The following is a 19,639-nucleotide window of genomic DNA, read 5'->3' as shown; positions in this document are numbered from 1 at the left end:
ACATTGCAGTGACCATCTGCACAGCCACCTTCACGCTCAAAATAATCGTCTGTTCAAGCTCTACATGAATCAGCCATTGAAAACAAATTTAAATGATATTTAACTGCGGTACCGGGGGCTCAAAGAAAAATTTCAGCCTCGGTTTAACCTTCGATCAGCATCATTTTCTAGCCAAGCTCGGGTTTGACTGTCCCTGCGTCGAACGTTCATGGCCACATACCCTCACCTTCACGCTTCATTGAAAGCCTATTAAATTCTCTTTCGATTGGTATGTATTTGGACGACCTACGACAAAAAATAGGTGCGGTACTTTGGCAAAAGGCAAAGAGAAGTTCCAGTGAAATGTGGCGCAATGGCGTGGGTTCAAATCTAGGTAGGGCCATCTAATTTCCGCCGTAACGTGTAATGACCGCTAACGGCGTCAACCGCTTCTGCTGTTATTATCTCGAGAACGGGTGGTCATAGCGCGACGCACGAGGCAGCAATCGAAGGGTCTAAACGAGGAGCATCTATGCCATATCAACTTTCTCTCATAAGGTCACGAGGGGTCAGGTCAGGTCATGGTTAGGTCAACGTTCAAAGTTGCAGGTTTCCACTCTAGCTGCTGCTGAATTCCTTTCATAAGGAGTCATACGCTTCTAAGAGACCGAGCTGTGTGTATATGTAACGGCGATGTGTACTGTGCACCAGGTGTCGCATTGATGCACGGGAGTTCGGCGTTATTGCACTTGCAATTGCATTGGTTATGAAAAATGACGTTTTTCGACGTTTCTGTAGTTCCTCAGTCCAATTCGAGGATGCTGGCTGAGTCCAATGGCAACATCCTCAGGGTGCTTTGCAATAGTTGGATGCTCAATTGCTTGCAACATTGCAAAATTTTGCAATATCGCTCAAAACTGGATTTCCACTAATTGGGAGTCGCCGTACTAGTTATTAATACATATTTTGCAATTATTTAGTTTCAGTTTGTACGATTGCATCATGTGCAAGGTCTTGCAATGTCCTTCAAATTTAAAATTCGACTAAATCTAAGAATTTGGATCGATTCGAACAAATCTCCCCGTCGTTGATGTGTTAAGACCGCTAGTATTTCACGCTAAATAAATTGACCAACTCAATCCAGTGTCATGTCATCCAGTGTCATGAACATCACAATGTCAGATACCGCTCCAAGCACTCACGTCCTCTCCCCCTCCCCACGCACAAGGAAATCAGCGAGTATTGGGAACCTCAATAGTATATTTACAAACCAGGTAGGAACACACAGTTTGCTTACATGCATTGCAGGTGCAGTTTACTTGCAAACAGAGCAGATACAAATATGAGAAAACTAAACAAGCGGTTGCTAGTCACATCATGAATCGTAGAACTTCAACTTAGCATCGCGAGCGCCCTCCAGAACGCTCTTGACAACGATGTTGATGCGTAGACAAAAGACAAATCGAGCAACCAAACAATATACGGCAAATGGGCGTGCACATATTTCGTACATTACGCGTGCCTTATGAAATCGCATATCATTCCAGGCAAGGGTTAATACAGTTATTAAACTACAGTACAACACGAAGGTAAAAACATGCGGGTCTTCACCTAAAATCGAACACCGGTTCACGATCAATCTCATCTCCTCAGCAGCACTGCACGCCTTGCATACTAAAGGACCGACGTACTACTAGATACAGTTATTTACATACATTACAATACAAACCACGAAACATCAGCGCTCTTGATGAACGCAGCACACATTACAATACACACAGTTAAATCACTGGCGTTTTCACCTAGGCCGAAACATCAGTTCACATCAGTCAGCACCGTTTTCTCCGCATCATTCCACACACTCACACATACCACAATGATCTGTTCACCGCCTGAACGGCTTGCTGCATCTGGATGGCACCCGGCCTGGTGACGCTCCTCACCCTGACGTTTATGGCGTGGTTCAGCGCCTCCACTCGCTGCTGCTGGAACGCTCGTAGCGATCCAAAATGTTCGATCAGCAGTGGTATATGGCACATCATGTGCACATAGTTTGGAAGCTCGTCTGAGGCAAACGACTTCCGAAACTGCTTTGTGAAGGCCACTACCGATGCTTGCAGCTGCTCGAGGTTGGGTGCGTCGGAGTTGATGAGCTTCCACACCTGCTGGAACTTCTCCACGACAGCAATCACCCGATCTGCCCTAGACGGTGGCATCAGCGTGCGCAGCACTGCCTCTTTCAGGAAGACGGCTTCCATCATCTTCTCTCTCTTGGACTTATCCAGATTTGAAAATCTCAGCTTTCCGTTCTCATCGCGAAGATGGAACGCGCTTAACTTATGGTGCTGACACACGGCTAGGAATTCACCGATCTGTCGCTTATCCATAAAGTTACAGCAGCGCACGAACAGCTGATCAGTTACACGTAAGTACAAGTGCAAAATGTCAATGATCACAAACTTATATCTCGTAATGTCCACAAGCGGCGGCTGCTTGTAACCCGGGTCACTGGGTCGCAGTGCAGGCAACGCGATCGAACCATCTGGTGCCTGACGGAACCTCGCCTGGCACTTCCCGTCCGCACAGCACGCACCCCACCTGCCCTTATTGCAGCTGCAATAAATGCACACGTCTCTACCATTAGCACTCTTGTACCCTAGGTACAGCAGAATGGACTTCAAGTCCGCGCACAGATAGTACTCCACATTCACGTGGCGACCCCCTACATCAATCACTGCATTGAGCTCACGCTCAATTTGCTCCCAGGCGCTCGAGTCTCTCACCAGCTCGTAGGTCTCTGCACCGGGGAGACTGATAACAGGCACGATGTACTTGGAGCTTTGTGTATCCCTCTCGCACACCAGGGACAGCGAGAATGTCACTGCGCTAATGTTGCGCGACGGGTTATGTCCGTCCACTGACACCTTCACACGGGCAGGCCCGTCGCACCGACATTTCGACAGGAGATTCTTCAGGAGCATGCCCACGTCGGTGGCATGCTCATTTAGAGTGTTCCTGGCCGTTGTCAGCTTTTTCTCGGATGGTTGGTTGGACAGCTTCAGTTGGCGGTACTTTCTGAGGCTGACTCCCGCCTGATCAAGCCTGGTGACGGTCTTCCTTGGAGACTCCTTAGACACCAGAACATGCTCCTGTCCTGTCTTTTCCTTCAACTCTTTCAGCACCATGCTCTTCATCCTCCGGATGTTCCGTGGGCTTTTTCCTGGCGCTTTTGGCGGCTTACTCTTCTTCTTGGACTTCTTCTTGGATTGGCTGCTTTCCAGGCGGCGAATGTTCATTTGCAGGCAGTCCACAAACGCCTTGATCGATTCATCACCAACAAAGTACTGAACCTTGATGGGAGGCGCCTTTGCCACTTTTGCTTGCAGCTGCTCGACTTGTTTTGATCCCGCAGTAGCACGTTTTGTCAGCCTCCTAAGATACTGACAGATGGATTTCACATTCTGGATGTCTACCTTTGCTGATGCTGGAAGAGATGCTGCTACCTTTTCTTTTAAAAACTGCTCAATCGATGCCTCTTCTATCACAACATGTCGGCGTCTACCAACGTTCAAAAACTCAACGACCTCACCCAGCGGCACACCAAGCTGGAACATCTTGAGCTAAATGTTTAGGTCACGGCGCACGTGGATTTTTGCCGTCACCGTGTACAAGTCCACGCTAGGCTTCTTCCGCACACTCAGAGTCACTGACTCCGCAAACACGACGAGGTTACCGTCTTTTACCGTGCACGAGTCCTTTATCAGGCCTTCAAACACAGCTTTGTGCTCCTTGAACAGGGCGACTTGCGGAGCAGTGCACACTTGCTGTACTGTGAAGTGGTCCCTCTTTGTGGTCTTTGCAGCGCGGGCAGCCAGCCTCCGGAGAATCGTCAGGTGCTCACCACCTGCGGAAAATAAATTTGCGTCAAGAACAAGTTGTTGTTCGATTATCACAAAAAGCCGACCAACTATACCAAACACCAAGGAAGAATGAAAATGATAACTGGGCTATGGTAGAAACTATGGCAATTCTGTAAAACTTGGACGAGCATTCACACAATTTTGAGCAGGAAAGTGTCCAGGGTGTTCAATATTTGGTAAATAGATATTGTAGTATTACAAATTTACTATATGTATGTGGGAGAGTATTCATGGAATTCAGGCAGCAGTTTACCCGATCTGGAAAAAAAATGCTGCACCACGCAACATGTTGATTGTTGTATGCAGGGTTGTGCTCGACTCATGAGTCATGAGTCAAATTTGACTCGACTCTGACTCAAATGAGTCGAGTCGAGTTGAGTCAGCCGTAAAAATCAAGGCTTTGAGTCAGTGTCCCAAAATTTGCCGATCTGGGTGAGAACTGACACCCAAAACGGCCGCAATTTTCCCCTCCGATGCGAAACATTTGGAGCCAATTTTCCACTCCTAAAACAGCCCTGAAACGTTACTTTTAATATAAATTAATTAGCAGGATTATCACTCCCAATTCACATTAAATATCTAAGTTTGTCCCACGCTCACCTGCCGAGAAACATACCTACAATTCTTGACGCATGTACAATTCATGAGTAAGCATGTTAATGTCGGGTTTTTCACACCTGAATTTTGCACTCTCTTCATCATTTTGGAGGTTGAATTTTCCACTCTGACACCCAGGACCAAAATAAATTTTGGGACACTGATTTGAGTCGAGTCAGAGTCGAGTCACGCTGATGGTCATTAGAGTCAGAGTTGAGTCAACTGGATACTCTTTAGAGTCACTGATTCTGCCGAAGAGAAAACGCTAATATTTCAACTTTATCTGAAGCTTTATATGGAGAGAACAAACCTCCAGCCACATTCGACCGCACCCCCACCCCCTCCCGGTCAACAACTTTTGGCGAAATTAGGCAAAATGTGATGAGTCATGAGTCATATTTGACTCAAATCCGACTCATTCTGACTCAAATGAGTTGAGTAAGAGTTGAGTCAGGCTGGGAAATTTGGAATTTGAGTTGAGTCAGATTTGAGGCAACCAATAAAATTTCAGTGGTGAGTCAAGTCAGAGTTGAGTCACCTAGGTTATCAATGAGTCAGAGTCGAGTCAGCCCGAAAAATTTGAGCCGAGCACAACCCTGGTTATATGTGCCACAAATGAGGACCATATTGGCAATCAGCACCCTGCTGCTGTTCGGAGGGACCTTGTGATGGTCAAAAGGCCACTATTTAGTGAACTTGCAATGTTGCAAAACATTAACTTTTTGTTTATGTTTAAAACAGTTATATCTTTGAGACGTGGTGGGCTAAAATCAACAGGGCCTACGTCTCAAAATCTTAGGCCTGCGTCCCAAAATGGGACGCAGTAGGTAAGTAGATTGAAAAATAAAATATGCCCTGGTTGCAGCTTAGGTTAGGTTTGTTAAAGTGAGATTCAGCTTGGTTAGGTAAGGTGAGGCTATATACACTTACAAATAATCATTTAAGCATACTAGTCCACATTCAGCTATTGGTGACACATGCGTTACAGAAACTACGAAACTGCTGAGGCAAACTATGGATTAATTTGCTTTAAATTTGCAGCATTTGCCAGGTATGATCTAAATTTTACTGTGCTATATTTTCAACAAAGCTAAGATGATACAAAAAAACTAGGATTAATTTACCAATTCACATACAAATCCACATGAATTGACCACAGTCATCAAGATGGCACAAACATGGCGCACATTCAAGATAAGTTCTTACCGATATGGAGAACTCGCAGACTGTGCTTCGCCCGACTTTTTCCCATTTCAGACTCGAAGAACCGTAGTTCAGGTAGCTACGATACTGTATAATAGCCTGAATAAGCGCAATATCACAACGACGATCAGATAAATGCCTCTAACACCAACGGGAATCCGGAATGGCGCACGCCGGGTTGCGTTTATAGAGGAGCAAAATAATAAAATATTAAATAAGAAATGTACAATATGTATTAACATAATTGTTATTTGTATTTTTAAAATTTTCTAAGCAAATATTTTAATCTTATTTTCTATTAACAAAGCCTTTTTTAAGAAAAAAATGTAATTTCACCACTAGCACTCTCCAATAACGGAACGGGCCGGTCGGCCTCGGACGTTCCGTTATTACCGGCGGACCCCGCGCCGCTGGCCGCAGTCTGGGCGCTACGACAGCCCTCGTCGCTGATCCATGCTGCACGGCGGCCGCGCGACAACTGCTGGTTTGAACGGTTTGAAACCGCCGCGCCGGGGCCGGACGGCGACCGCTGATTGGTCCGCCAAGTCTGACGTCACGGGCGCAGCTGACCATGTGTATGCTGACCAGCTGACCAGTACAAGTTAGGCGCCGGTTAAATAACCATGCGGCAACAAGTTTCCAAAACTGGTTAAGAAACAAACGTTGAAACAAATGTAGAGTTAGTCTGGATACTGAGAAGTTGGTGTGCATAGTAACTATTGACTCGTAGTTGTCATCTGACAAGCAATGCACCAGACAACGGCTTGTTTGAAAAGTATCAGTTGGTAAACATACCAAGAGATGATTGGTTATATTACACAAGACTTGTCAATTTGGTTTACAGTGTAGTGCTGAGGACGCGCCTACGTCACACACCTCGTCCGAAAAGTGGCCGGCGCCGCCGGGACAGGCCTGACTTGGCCTGGACGGCGGCCAACCGGCTGCGTCAGAGGAATGCCGACCGAAAAATACGGCCCGGCCGGCTGAAATCGAACGGCCGTTCTCGGCACGGCCCGCCGGGATTTGGTACGGCGCCGTGGCGTTGTGTCGGTCAGGGTCGTTGACCGCTGCATGGGACTCATCAAGCCCCTTCATTGAGGAGGTCGGCTCTCGAAAAGCTGTAGGCCATGGGACGCCGAACTAAAAAGGTTCAACTGCTTTTTTGTGTTCATGTCACCTTTGAAACATCTTGAATGCATCACCTTTTCGTTATTATCGTTATATTTTGTTTTGCTGTGGCATTGACAAGGCAATGCACATTTTCGAGGGTGTACATTTTGCAGATAATGCACACCTTGTAAATACATGTGCCTGTTTGCATTTACAAAAGATGGAAATAGCCCATTCATTATGATTATGCATCTTAGCTCCTTACGAGTGGCCGGACGGGCTAGTGAGAGATAGTTATTCGCCAAACTTTTTCAGTTAGCGAACCACTGTTTGATGCCATCGTGGTCGTTACATTCTCCCAGATAAAGTGCTATTGGTGTTGGTCTTTAAAAATTATTGATGCTTCGTAATTCCTTGATGTCGTTTGACAATGAACCGGGAAATTCTCCGTTATTATATACAGGCAACAAAGTAACTAATTAAGTAGAACTGCAATATTGCGAATCGTACACATCTTTATGAAAGCCTACCTATACGTGTTTTGTTCTTCACCCTGATAATGTAGCTCAGGCAAACAATCACATTTGCTGGTAACCAATATGACACATCCTCATATCGCACTGCACACACGATAACAGCGTTGGTAATACAGATACGCCATGTTACTCTCGGCTCACACAGTGTGATCGTAGCCAAACACGCCGGGCGATGTCACTTACCATCATGGTTCCCAGCGCGCTGCCGGGGCCCAGACGCTCTGACACTGAACCCAGTGGCCTGAGGTCGTCTTGATCAAACACAACTCCAGGCCAAACTTTAAACAGAACGTCACAAAGACTGAATCGAACGTCGTTATACCAACAACTGTTCACCATGCATCCTGAAGTTTATCGACCAGCGATAGTTCAGTTATATGCTTTGCATTTTCATGAACGTATTAGCACATTTTAACACACGCACAAGACTGTCTAGCATGTCCCGTTGGCCATGTAGCTTCGTACTCATGGTTCCAATCACCCCGAACCGTATGAAGTCTAGACCGGAGCGTTCTGTCTGGCCGTTTGACCGTGAGCGTGTAAATAGAATGGCTGCTCTAGCCATGTTGTGAATCAGATGAGATGCCTTTCTGGCGCTGTGCCCACAGACCAGACCGTCACAGAGGCGGGCAGAGGCCCCCATGTGCCGTTGTTTTCCATCTTGGCACTGTTATAGGTCGGATGTAGCTGAGAGTGAGGGTAAATGTGTTTTTGTTACAATCCTTCACTACGAATGAAGGATCAACAGTGACAAATTCGAAGAGAAACTGGCACAATGCCATGAGGCTGCACCATATTTAATAAAGCAATGAGTGGGATACCTACTGACCTGATGACATCTAGCGGTGAGAATACAAATAAACCAGTATAGCGCCTTTTGGGGCGACTAACGGAGCGAGCGAGGGGGCGAGTCTTGCACGTGCGAAATTTCGAGGGGGTACCTCCAACTGACTTGTGCACGGCACCCTACTGACCGGTCTCTAGCGATGTGCCAAATTTGAGCACAATCGGCCCAGCCGTTCTCGAGATCTGGGAGCGGCACCCTGCACGCGCGCACGTGCAAAATGGGTCTCAACTGACTTGTGCACGGCACCCTACTAACTGGTCCCTAACCGTGTACCAAATTTGAGCGCAATCGGTCCAGCCGTTCTCGAGACCTGGAAACGACCCCTGCACGTGCGCACGTGCAGCAGCACCCCAACTCTGGCACATGGATATGCAGTGCCTAGTGGGTGCCTACCTACATGCCAACTTTCAGCGCAATCGGCCAAGTAGTTACCGAGATATTGCAACAATTACAAAACTGACACCTCTTCGTTTTGCACGTGGCACGTGCATAAGGGGTCACCCAGCATCGGGAATAGTCCAATACTTGGTAGAAGGAATGAAGCTACCCTACAAAAATTACCGCGTGTAAATCGGTCAAGTGGTTGCTGAGATATAAGCCTCGCAAAAGCGTCCGCACGGCCGGCCGGCCGGCCGCTCATACTCAGAAATTTCCGTTATTCTACGTAAGACTCCGCTCGCTTCGCTCGCTCCGTAAAAACCGCCTGTCGTCCCCACTGCACAACTCGACTACTAGATCCGCCTATTGGGATGTAACGCGTCATCTCCGGGCCCATATCTAGCTCATACTAAATTCATGTCATAGTAATTCATATCACGTTAGAGGGGTTATAGGGTACATCGAACAAAGGTCGCTGTATTCAGTGGGTGGTTTTATTGTTCATGCCGCGTCGACAGGATGTTTTTTGATGTCCAACGCTCAAGTTTGCAGCTACGGCTGTTGGTCTTTCAATGCCCGTGTGCAATGGAAGAATATAATCGTTCCTTTGCGTTTTTTTTTACTGTTTTCAATTTTCTGTTTTCTTCGGAATTTCAGTACTCCGGAGCTTAAAAGTTGTCGAGACTATGTGCACACGACATATCATTCTGGTTAACCCGGCAGTTGCTGGGGTATTTCGCCACCCACCGTTTGCTGGGGGGGGGGGGGGGCGTTAAACGCCCCCAGCCGATAACTCGAGAATCAATAGGCGCAGCGAAACGGACGAGGCGGCAAACGAAAGAACGCGACGAGACGCTTCAGATGAGTACTTTAAAGTTGAATTTTGAGGTCACAGGTCAGGTCAAGGTCAGGTCAAACACCTGAAATCGGGCTTTCAGTAGCATGGACTTCAGGACTTCGCAATGGGCGCCTCTCGTCATAAACTCTGTCAAAACGGTGCACAATCCATCATATAAGGCCTACAAGAGTGTCAGCTCCATGTAGGGGTCAGTCAAGCATAGGTCAGGGCCAAGGTCAGGTCAACCGGGCAGGCACATATCCCCGAAAATAAAAACTGATATTCGCAGCCTGTGACACATGTTTTATGGGTAATTTGGGGCGTAGAACACGATGGTGGCTAAAAAAGTTCAATTTAAGAAATTCATGTATCATGGTCGTGAAGGAGTCACGAGAAATTGCCAAGATTCAGTTCAAGATTTTGGAAAATTCGGAACGATAATCAATAATCGAAGATAGCCATTTGATTTTTCATGGTATTGGCAGTCTAATGGCGTTGACGGCATGTTTATATGTCTATTCTGTGATTTTATATGATTTTTTGAACATATGCCGTTTTTGGTCGAAAACTCAGAAATCATGACGTCACTAAAACCTCGATATCTCAAAAATTTTCCCGACCGATTTTTTTTTTGAAACTTTGACACAATAAACTTCAATCAATTCCCTACAGGTACCCAAAATTTGGCGCGCCTGCGGCGCGCCGTTTTTATGCTATGGCCCGGCGAAAAAAGTGGGGGCGTTTAACGCCCCCCCCCCCCAGCAACTCGCGGGTGAAATCGGATTTCTTCCAGGCACACCGACCAATGTGAGTGTATTGGCGACCTCATCAGTCTAAAAGCATTGAGTGCGCCCACCAATTTGGATCAACAGACTGGCTGCTTTTGCTCATGAGCTGGGGAACATTTTCTGAGGCCTAGAGAACTTCGACAAACGCTCAGACGATTGGGAACTATTTTCGTTAGGCATATTCCGCATTGCCGAACTTGCTTCGAGTCTTTTAAAAGTAGAACTGGGAAGTAGTCCCGAGCGTTTCTGAAACGAGCACCCCGTACCCAGCACTCGTACCATGTCTATACGCTCCACTCGTGTGTGCCCTGTGTCCTCAGCAATGTACATATGTGTCCGTAGTGAGTTTGTTCCTAGACCGCTGTTAGCGCCTTCGGTGTCCGGCTCCGCGATACCTATGTGCCCCTTAGTGTCCGTAAAATTACTGTGTCATCACGGACCGCTGACCGTGTCTTATTTACTCGATTGTAAACTTTGCCCTGTTTGTTTCTTACCGTGTGGGTGTGTCTAACGCATCCTGCTCCGCTTATGTGTCAGTTGCGTCCTTATATTCCACCCTTGGGCACGCGTTTCCTTATGCTCGATAAAAGTACGACTGTGCAATGCTCCGCCTTCACCGGTGTGATGTGTCCTCTGTGTTCTTACCGGTGCTCAATACCTATGTAGTGTACGTATGTACCTACATGACATCAGCCGTTCCTTTATGTTCATTGTTCATTTAAATGTTTTTTGCTCGGACCATGTTCCCACTGTGTAGTGTGTGTCCTGGCGTTCGGTCGTCGTGACCACTGTGCTCTAACGCTTGGAGAATGTGTCCACTGTGACCTTTCGCTCGGGCCATGTGTTCACCAGCACGTTTTCTACGTGTCCTCTGTGTTCTCACCGGTGTCGTATGTCTGTGTCCTCAGCGATGCCGGTCCTCAGCGGCTCGGCCAATGAAGCTCGTCATGGTCTAGCTGGAGAAACTGGAGCCGCGTGATGACGCCCTCCGTCGGCGCGGCTCGGCGGCTGGTGCCACTCCTGGTGCCACTCCTGGTGATCGTGGCGGTGCTTTTCGTATCGCCCGTCACCACCGCGGAACTAGAGAGATGCATGACCGACCAGCCAGGTGAGTTAGGCAAGATGCATACAGCAAAACTCAGCCCCTCACGATTCAAAGAGAGTTCACACCGTCACGCTACAAGTAACTTGTCTGTGTGAGCGCCGCTTTTATCATCAGACCGTCGATCGGTGCCGCTCGGCACTTCCCACGCCAACGACCCAGAGGAGTGACGTCATCGTAACTGTGACGCCATGGGTGACGTCATAGACTTAGAAGCATTGGCTGGCCTTGGCGCTCGCTCCCGGCGCCCGCCCTGCCTGGCCGGATGCCTCGAATTTACCGGAGACCGCCTGGCCTCAGACGTAATGATCACCTCCGCCGGCGCCGTCGGGCATTGTTTATGACTTTGCCGCATCCGCGTAATGCTAATGCGTATTCTTGTATCCGTTCTTTTTAGCATCTATCCTGCCGAGAGAGGTGTTCTCTTGTATGCTTGCTTCGGAATAATCGGACGCTGCGCTGGGACTGCGGGATCGATTCCGACCAGAGTTCTGTCGTTTTCTGCAGGCGAGCTGGACAACATCTAGATTTTAGCAAATTTACTTTCTAATTTACTAAATAAATCTATACTCTCAGCAGCAGTACTCAGCAGCAGCACTCAGCAGCTCAGTCAGCAGGCAGGACGAGTGGTCTGTTATTCAACTGCAATAGCTAGCAAAAGATTGTGACGATTTGGCCAAGCGATTGGTTGGCTATGGATACTGAAGCGGTGCTGATTTATCCGTTCAAAGTTCTTTGACACGCTACTGGATGGGCTGTCTGGTGCGTCCGATCAGCAGCTGACTGGGCATTTCAATTGGCTCGCAAAAACCTTTCTGTCCTGTCACCATGGTGTCTGGTGAGGGGCTGGTGGAGGAGACGATAGCCAGCTGCGCCTGCAGGGAGCGAGGAAGCTCAAACTCCAAACTCAGACCTCAGACTGAGAGGGTTCAGCGGGGAGAGGAGGGGTAGGGGAGGCAGAAAGCATCTAGTCGTCCCGTCGGGGTGACCGAGTGTTTAGGTTAGCGCGACAGGCGCCATGAGAGACAGGCACGCTCTAAATCTCTGGTCAAATGCCCACTCGGGCGCCTGGCGAGACATGGAGGGCCCCACGTGGCAGTATGGCAAACAGTCTGGTGGCGCCACAATTATTGGTGGAGGGGGACGGGCGCGGAGCAACTCAATAGGCCTCCATGTTTGTCACTTCGGTCCGTGAATTCCTATGGTTGCGTTTGACTTTGATATCCACCTGTTGCGGATGTCATGTGGTTGCAACGCTGACGCGACTATAGATCGAGCCCGATCGAAATTATAAAAGTTCTGGCAAGTCACTAACAATCTACTTATAATTTTACTTACATTGGCAACACCTGTGTAATGTATTATTGGCTACAGTTGAGCATCACTGCACGGCCCGCAGCGCGCTCGCTCACCTGTCCTGCTGTGAGTCAGTGGTGTCGGTCTGTTCGTTTCAGAGTCTCTCTCCCGAGGTCTGGACTGGATGGGCGACCCGCTCGACATCCGTCTACAGGTCTCCGACAGGCCCGGCTCGCTGCTCATCGCCTGGGTGTTCAAACTGTTTCTACGGGAGATGTACGGATACCGTAACACCAGTCTGGTGCTGCTACCCGACCGATTCTCCATGGATGACTACCTGACTGTCATGTCAGACTGTCCGCGGTAAGTATAGATTGCCAACTGCCAAGTGCTATGCCAGACATCCCGTGGTAAGTACAGACTGTCATGTGTCAGACTGCCCGCGGTAAGTACAGACTGTCATGTTCAGACTGCCCGCGGTAAGTACAGACTATCATGTGTCAGACTGCCCGCGTTGAGCACAGACTGTCATGTCAGACTGTCCGCGGTAAGTACAGACTGGCATGTCAGACTGCCCTCGGTAAGTGCAGACTGTCATGTCACACTGTCTGCGGTGAGTACAGACTGGCATGTCAGACTGCCCTCGGTAACTGCAGACTGTCACTCGCTAGACTGTCCGCGGTACGTGCAGACTGTCATGTCAGACTGCCCTTGGTAATTGCAGACTGGCACTTGCTAGACTGTCAACGGTGAGTACTGCCATGTGAGACTACCCGCGGGAAGTAGAAGTACGCGACAAGCACATAATTTACATCAACTAATTGCAAAAGCTGTGCACAACTACATACAATACACAAGCCAGCACCAACATAAGCTACGATACATGAGTCACATACGGGTATTCGATAATAAATGCGGGCCTAGAGATACCCAGTTTCCCTTCTTGGCAGGCTTCAAGGGATTATACGCGGATGGTCTGCACCAGATACGTGAATTGTTACAATTCGATGATTTTTAGCATTGGTCTTATGTGGAAGCTTTCTCCACGTCTTCATTCTATCACAAAGCAAATCCATGGACGCTTCAATGCAGGAAGCGAATGTGAATAGCGAAATGCCCGTGAAAAGTCCCATGAGCCCTCCGATACTTGCCAGCAAGTCCGCCAGTGACATCGCAAATTTCTCTACCTTGATTTCCTCAGTGAAATCAAACGTCAACGAGACGAAAGCCATGCACGTGTTCCATCCCTCTTGGTCGTCGGTGTTCTTCCTTGTCAGAGTGTACTCGGTCTGGTGGCAGGCTAGTGGACAGTCGCAGCTGCTGGAAATTAGGTGGAGTGCGTCCGTCGGAATTCTTTTGAAAACACCCGATGGAAGTGAGATGTTCACTGGTGGAGGAGGTGGCGGCGGCGGCAGTGGTGGTGGTTTAACTGGTACTGTCAAGCGTTGAATTGATGAGGCTGGAACGTCTTTCTTGGTCATCTGTCTGTTATGATTGAAGACGGACGAATTCGTCATATTTCTTTCGGAGGTCAAAGGCTGATTCGAAGGCTGTTTGCTGTTTACATACTGAAGATAGTCTTCAAACAGATGTGAAATATTCAGCGACTTGTTTTGTTCAATGCATGGATGTCTACTAGTTCTACCTCTTAGCGGTGAAATCGGCCTCCCGTCGCCCAGCAATTTCGAACAGAGTGGCAGGTTGTCTATGAAGCCGCCGACCCTCGGTAGAAACACTCCAGGTGGGACCATGTGCGGCAGCTGGCAGCCCGAGTACTCCACCTGCCTCCTCCACAGGCACTCCTTCAGACACTGTGTCACCGAGTATCGGGGCTGGGACGAGCAAGGTCGCCGGCGCGCGCTAACCCGCTCCGTGCGACGTGCGGTGATGGAGTAGTGGACGTTCTTGCCGGAGATGAGTGGGACGTTCTCCGTGAACGGCGCCCAATCCGGGAGGTCGCCGACGTTGGGCACGTCCTCTCCATGTACAAACAGTCGGTAGGAAATCTGTCCAGAAGGAGTCTTGAAGAGAGTAGCCTCGTGAATGTCCACTTGAAAGCTGTGTTCACGTCTGCCGCGATCGTTCATTTTCTTGTTCGGTATGAAGGTTATGCAACGAATATACCCCAGATCTGAGCCAGACACTCCCTTCCAATAGAATAACTCTCTCCACACGCCAATATCAGCATCATCTATCGAAAAGGACCTGCTCCTTCCTTTATATTCAACGGATCCCGCTTCTTCGCGCAGATTCGTGGTAACTCTGTGGTAGAACTCGGTGACACTGATCGAGCCGTTGCCCAGCAAGCTGAGAGACGGGATTAGGTAAGCTATGCGCGCGGGATGTTGCGGGCAAATGGTGAGCCGCGGGAAGGGGGCTCGCCCGCGCCAGACGGTCGTATGCAGGGGCTCCGAAAGGTACAGCCAAACCTGCTGACCCACCAGGCCAACCAGCACGGCCACTAGAGTGAGTCTCACGAGGTAGCGCAGCGCTCTCCGTAGCGGTGCCATCCTGGGCGCCGAGCGAAGGTCCTCAGGGCGTCCAGAAGCTTCTGTCCTTCTTCGCCCAGTGGTAGCTGAAAACTGGCTCAGGCGAGTCTGTGCGCTATTAAAAAGACTATTCGCACTATTCGCACAGTCGGGAAATTCATCCACTGATCATCGGTCTATACATCGCTCGGTTTCGCCTATTAACGATCATGCTGGACATTTATGACCCTATACACTGTGCCACGCTTACGCACCACAACTTTGATGAAGCTGCTTTTTTGTGCGGTAAGTTTATGCCGATCAGTTTTCTGAAAGGCTTTAAGGTGAATGGTATGAATGTGCTGAATCGACTGTTTTGACGCCGGCTTTATTGATTTTGGAACACCGCTGCCTTTTCATTATTTACGACATTGAGTTCACAAAACTTAGTGGTTGTCAAATATATGCAATACATGTATATTGCAAGTGTGTGTATCTTGCAATTGTGTGGAGCATCTTTTTGCTTTCTATTATTAATCCATTTATCGCTATTTTTATAGTTATTTGTTTATTCATTTATTTTATTTTTTTTCTTGTTTGGTTCACAAGTTTTTTTTTGTCATATCACTCATGATAGCGACCGGAAAAAGAACCCACCACGAGCTAAATAAATAAATAAATTGATGGTCTCATCAGAGCATGGGCGACTCATAAGCCAACCAACCCATAACCCTGAGCTGATTTTGACAGCATTAACCCGTGCCCTGCGGGGGGTTTAAACTCCCCCGTGGTTTTTTGCACACCTTATCATAAATCGATTCATACACATATTGTGAAAGTTTCAGACCGAGGTCGTTCACGGTTAGGCCACTAGGGTACTTCAAGTGACCGCACCTCATTAAAGTTTCAATGTCTGCCATAGCTATGTACACCGAGTGCCCTATGGCTTTGAAACTTTCAGTGATTGGTAAGAGAAACAGTATGTATAAAAAAAAAATTATCTCGGAATTCTGATATCGATGACCTAAGGTCAGGTCAATTTTGCGACCTCCCCATTTAAGTCAATGGGAGAAAATTGAGAGGCGCCCCTTTTGGACGAAAGCTGCTTGATAAACACTCTCAAACACTGAAGTACAAGTAACTTTGACACACTGAAGATGAAAATGACACCTGTGACCCCTGTTTATGCCCTTGAGTTCATATCAGGTCACGAATGGTGTTAAACAGTTGTTCGCGAATACCTAACTTTTGATAGAGGCACGCTAGAGCGATGAAAACGTGTTGGTTGTGTTCAGATCGACGATACGGATCGACTATTATGGAACATGACCCTTTCGGGTCAGGTCATGACTTTGACCTGAGGTCAAATTTTGAATTTGACCTTTCAAGGTCAAATTATAGTTGATTCGATGTGTCTTGACGAGAGGAACACGATGCCGGTAAAAGCAAGCTCGTGCAGGGCTCGAGTCAAAAGCCGTTATTGCAGAAAAACTGTTTCCGAAAAAGTCTCCTATTTTGGCACTTTTTGCCCCCTGCAGGCGGCAAAACCGTTGACGCTAGGTCAAATCTGAGATTAATGATAAGAACGTTAACCCGCGCCCTGGTGGGGGGGGGCTATTTTTTGCCCCCCCTCCAGACTTTTCGATATATCTCCAGAACCGCTGCGCCGATCGCCACCAAACTTTCAGTACCCTCTCGGACATCAATTTTACACATTGTGACCAAAAATTTTTCCAAAGGCTATGATAGGTTGGCTGGAAATGACGTCAGAGTGACGTCATGTTCTGCCGTTTTCGACCAAAAAAAGGGTTTCGCGGGAAGAGCTGTCAGGCCTATAGCTTTGCAAATACAGAAAAACGATAAAGACATAAAAGATGTAAAATTGACAGGGCTACAAAACTGCTATCTCGGATTTTTGAAATTTTTGGATTTTGACCCCCAAAAATCAAAAAATAGATTTTTTGAATATAATAACCGAAAAATCCAAAAAGTTTTTGGAGTTTCGCAAAAACCGGAATATATATGATAGTCCTTACCGCCTTCTATCCACATACCAAATTTGAGATTGATACCTCATTTTTTGGCGAAGTTATAGCGAAAAAACTGTTCAAAATTGATGACGTCAAATTTTCAAACTCAATTTTTAGCGATTCTAGACCCCGTAGCGCAAAACAAAGACCACCATTAGACTCCTCGTGACGAGCTGCATCGAATCAATACCCATTTTATGCAAAACTATCAACTTTAAAATTTGACCTTTCTTGACCTGACCTTGACCTGACCTTCACCAGAAAGTGACCTAAGCCGTACCTGATAGTCTTATAACCAACACTATTGAGTTGGAAATGAAAAATTGGCCATAAAACATGCATCGCACAACCTTAGTAAAGTTAGGTTCATGTGGTGACCTTTGGTGACCTTTGGTGACCTGACCTGTGACCTGACCAGGTATGACCAGTGACCTCTAATAGCAACATATGTACTAGAGAACTGACGCCCTATCGCTGATTTTCGACAAAATGCGCTTTACTCGTTGTTATAGCGCATTCCCTAGATGACCCGTGAACGGTGAAACATGTCATCTTTGACCTGACCTGTGACGTCATCGGTGACCCCGAGGTCAATGAAATTTGGTTTCCCTCGACAAATTTGACAGGCCTTTCGAACGCCGTTTGAATTTTGAGGATCCGTCAAGTAGTTTCGGAGATACGAGGGGGGGCAAAAAATAGCCCCCCCCCCACCAGGTCGCGTTATAAACAGACCCCACCGGGGCGCGGGTTAATAGGGCTATCCAATGCGCTTTTTCGCGGCGCTGCAGCTCTATTTGTTTCCGACATATCAGTTGGCTTCTTGGATTGTCAACATTCGACCTGAATATCGGCGAAATTTTGCCTTCAATGACCTCTGGGGACCTGACGTTTGACGTGACCAAAAAAGTGGTATAGGTGGTTTCGTCATTATTTTTGGCGCTATTTTGAACGCCGCCTTCCGCGTATCGCTACGTGGCCCAGCAGCCGAGTAAGAAGTGTGTGTGTGTGTGTGTGTTCAAACACCCTCCTCTAGCAGGGCGTGGAAATCCAGGACCCCCAGCCGGGCGCGGGTTAACAAAAAGCTAGAAGTGCACTGAACGAAGATGTTGTGAACAAACACCTAACCAAGAACATATCTCCCATCTGTGATTTTTCAGGGAGAACTTAGCCTGTCAGGATCAAACCTGTGACAGCAAGACCTTCAGCCCGCCATGTCACATCCCGAGTGCTCTGATCAACCTGCAGGCCTGGACGCCGGCCAGCTACGACCTCGACTTCTGGGCTCACTACAACGTGCTCTATGCCGGCCGGCTGGGGCCCGAAACCAGGTCAGTACACAGACACCGAATATAGTGTAGATGCGGCTTGGTTCGCCGGGCATGGTCCGCCAGAGCTTGCATCGGTGGTGACTGGTGCGTGCTTGTTGCGCCCAGGGTAAAGTGTACCGCCATGATGTGTGTGGGCAGCGTGCAGTGTGCATGCGTGTACTTTATATAGTTGTCATATGGTTGTCATATGGTTGTCATGCTTCATATAGGGTATGGTTGGCTTGTATTTTTTTTTTTTTAAGTTTGTGTGGCGATCAAGATTTTACCGTCTTATGTCATGATGATAGGCATTGTGTCAAAATATTCCCTATATTTGATATTCCTGGTTCCCGAGATACATTTCATTTGCTTAGCTTAGGTGCACACATATCTCTTTGAGCCATGAAGTATCAAATAGAGTTTTGCAGCACTCGGAGCTTCCTTTCGTTTCCAGTATGTTGCAACTTGCAGTTGCATACTGCACAGTACATATCCTACCGCACCGCTTCCTTGTTCTCTATCTCGCGCCTGTCTTGCCTTTTCTTCCCGTCCTCCATCGTTCCGTTTACTCGCTGACCCTGACCGCTACCGGGACGAACCTTTCTGCAGGATAGGCTGGTTTCTACAGGAGCGAGTGAGCAATTCTAGCAGAAGTATCGTCGACCACTGGCGGGCGTTCCAGCACCCGGAGACGGCGCGGGTGTTCAACTACACTGACGCCGAGGTGCAGCGGCTGAGGAGGCACCTGTGGGACGGCCATAGGTCAGTGGGTCACAGTCGGCATAATTGAAATCACTGATAAATTAGTTCTACTTGCCGAAATAAATTCAGACAGTCGCCTTCTCTATTCAGATTTGAAGAAAAGTACATCTTGGAGATCTTTTCGGACTGCGTACGGATATTGTCCTTTCCATGCCAAGGAGTGTACCTAAATCTTTCCTGTGTGTAATCTCAAGCTACGCCCTGGGTTAGGCTAGGTTGGATTAGGCTGAGCAGTGGTTACAATGGTTGCAATGGCTCGGCGTGTTTTCCGCCAGGTACAACTGTGAAGATGCTCGTTGCGTGGATGGTGTATTCGTTCCTGATGCATGTCGTGGAAATCATTGCGCTGTTCTGCTCGCCTCTACCTCGAGTAAGTGGAATAGTGGGATCTCCACTCAGCAGCATGCTATCTAGAGGGAGGATAATGGTGCATGGGAAGGACTATCTACCTGTTTAAATTTGAATGTGTTTTTGTTTT

General features: G+C 47.9%; 2 protein-coding genes across 4 annotated transcripts in view; one reads left to right on the top strand and one right to left on the bottom strand.

Moving 5' to 3' along the window:
• Positions 1-19,639, top strand: part of LOC122389034 (receptor-type guanylate cyclase gcy-5-like) — a 66,725-nt gene that overhangs the window by 8,069 nt on the left and 39,017 nt on the right. For 2 of the 3 annotated variants that reach the window (XM_043380688.1, XM_043380689.1), the window contains exons 2-6: positions 11,105-11,304; positions 12,753-12,957; positions 18,250-18,420; positions 19,009-19,161; positions 19,437-19,531. In XM_043380688.1, coding sequence (XP_043236623.1) covers positions 11,175-11,304; positions 12,753-12,957; positions 18,250-18,420; positions 19,009-19,161; positions 19,437-19,531 — 754 coding nt within the window. In that variant the 5' untranslated portion in view covers positions 11,105-11,174. Of the gene's footprint in view, positions 1-11,104; positions 11,305-12,752; positions 12,958-13,123; positions 13,142-18,249; positions 18,421-19,008; positions 19,162-19,436; positions 19,532-19,639 lie in introns of those variants that run through there. The other variant, XM_043380691.1, reaches the window with a different exon arrangement.
• LOC122389035 lies at positions 1,220-5,970 on the bottom strand. Its single transcript, XM_043380692.1, has 2 exons — positions 5,703-5,970; positions 1,220-3,883 (listed from the first exon to the last, which is right to left on the bottom strand). Exon 2 carries the CDS (start codon positions 3,591-3,593, stop codon positions 1,842-1,844), a length of 1,752 nt encoding a protein of 583 aa, XP_043236627.1. The 5' UTR covers positions 3,594-3,883; positions 5,703-5,970; the 3' UTR covers positions 1,220-1,841.

The sequence above is a fragment of the Amphibalanus amphitrite genome, unplaced genomic scaffold (assembly GCF_019059575.1).
Source record: "Amphibalanus amphitrite isolate SeventyFive unplaced genomic scaffold, NRLGWU_Aamphi_draft 000342F_arrow, whole genome shotgun sequence".
Classification (NCBI taxonomy): Eukaryota; Metazoa; Arthropoda; class Thecostraca; order Balanomorpha; family Balanidae; genus Amphibalanus; species Amphibalanus amphitrite.
The sequence above is the reverse complement of the archived record's forward strand: the minus strand, read 5'-3'. Positions and strand labels throughout refer to the sequence as shown.

Excerpts from the sequence above, each read along its gene's own strand:
- LOC122389035 (XM_043380692.1), bottom strand. The coding sequence starts at position 3,593 with ATGTTCCAGCTTGGTGTGCCGCTGGGTGAGGTCGTTGAGTTTTTGAAC.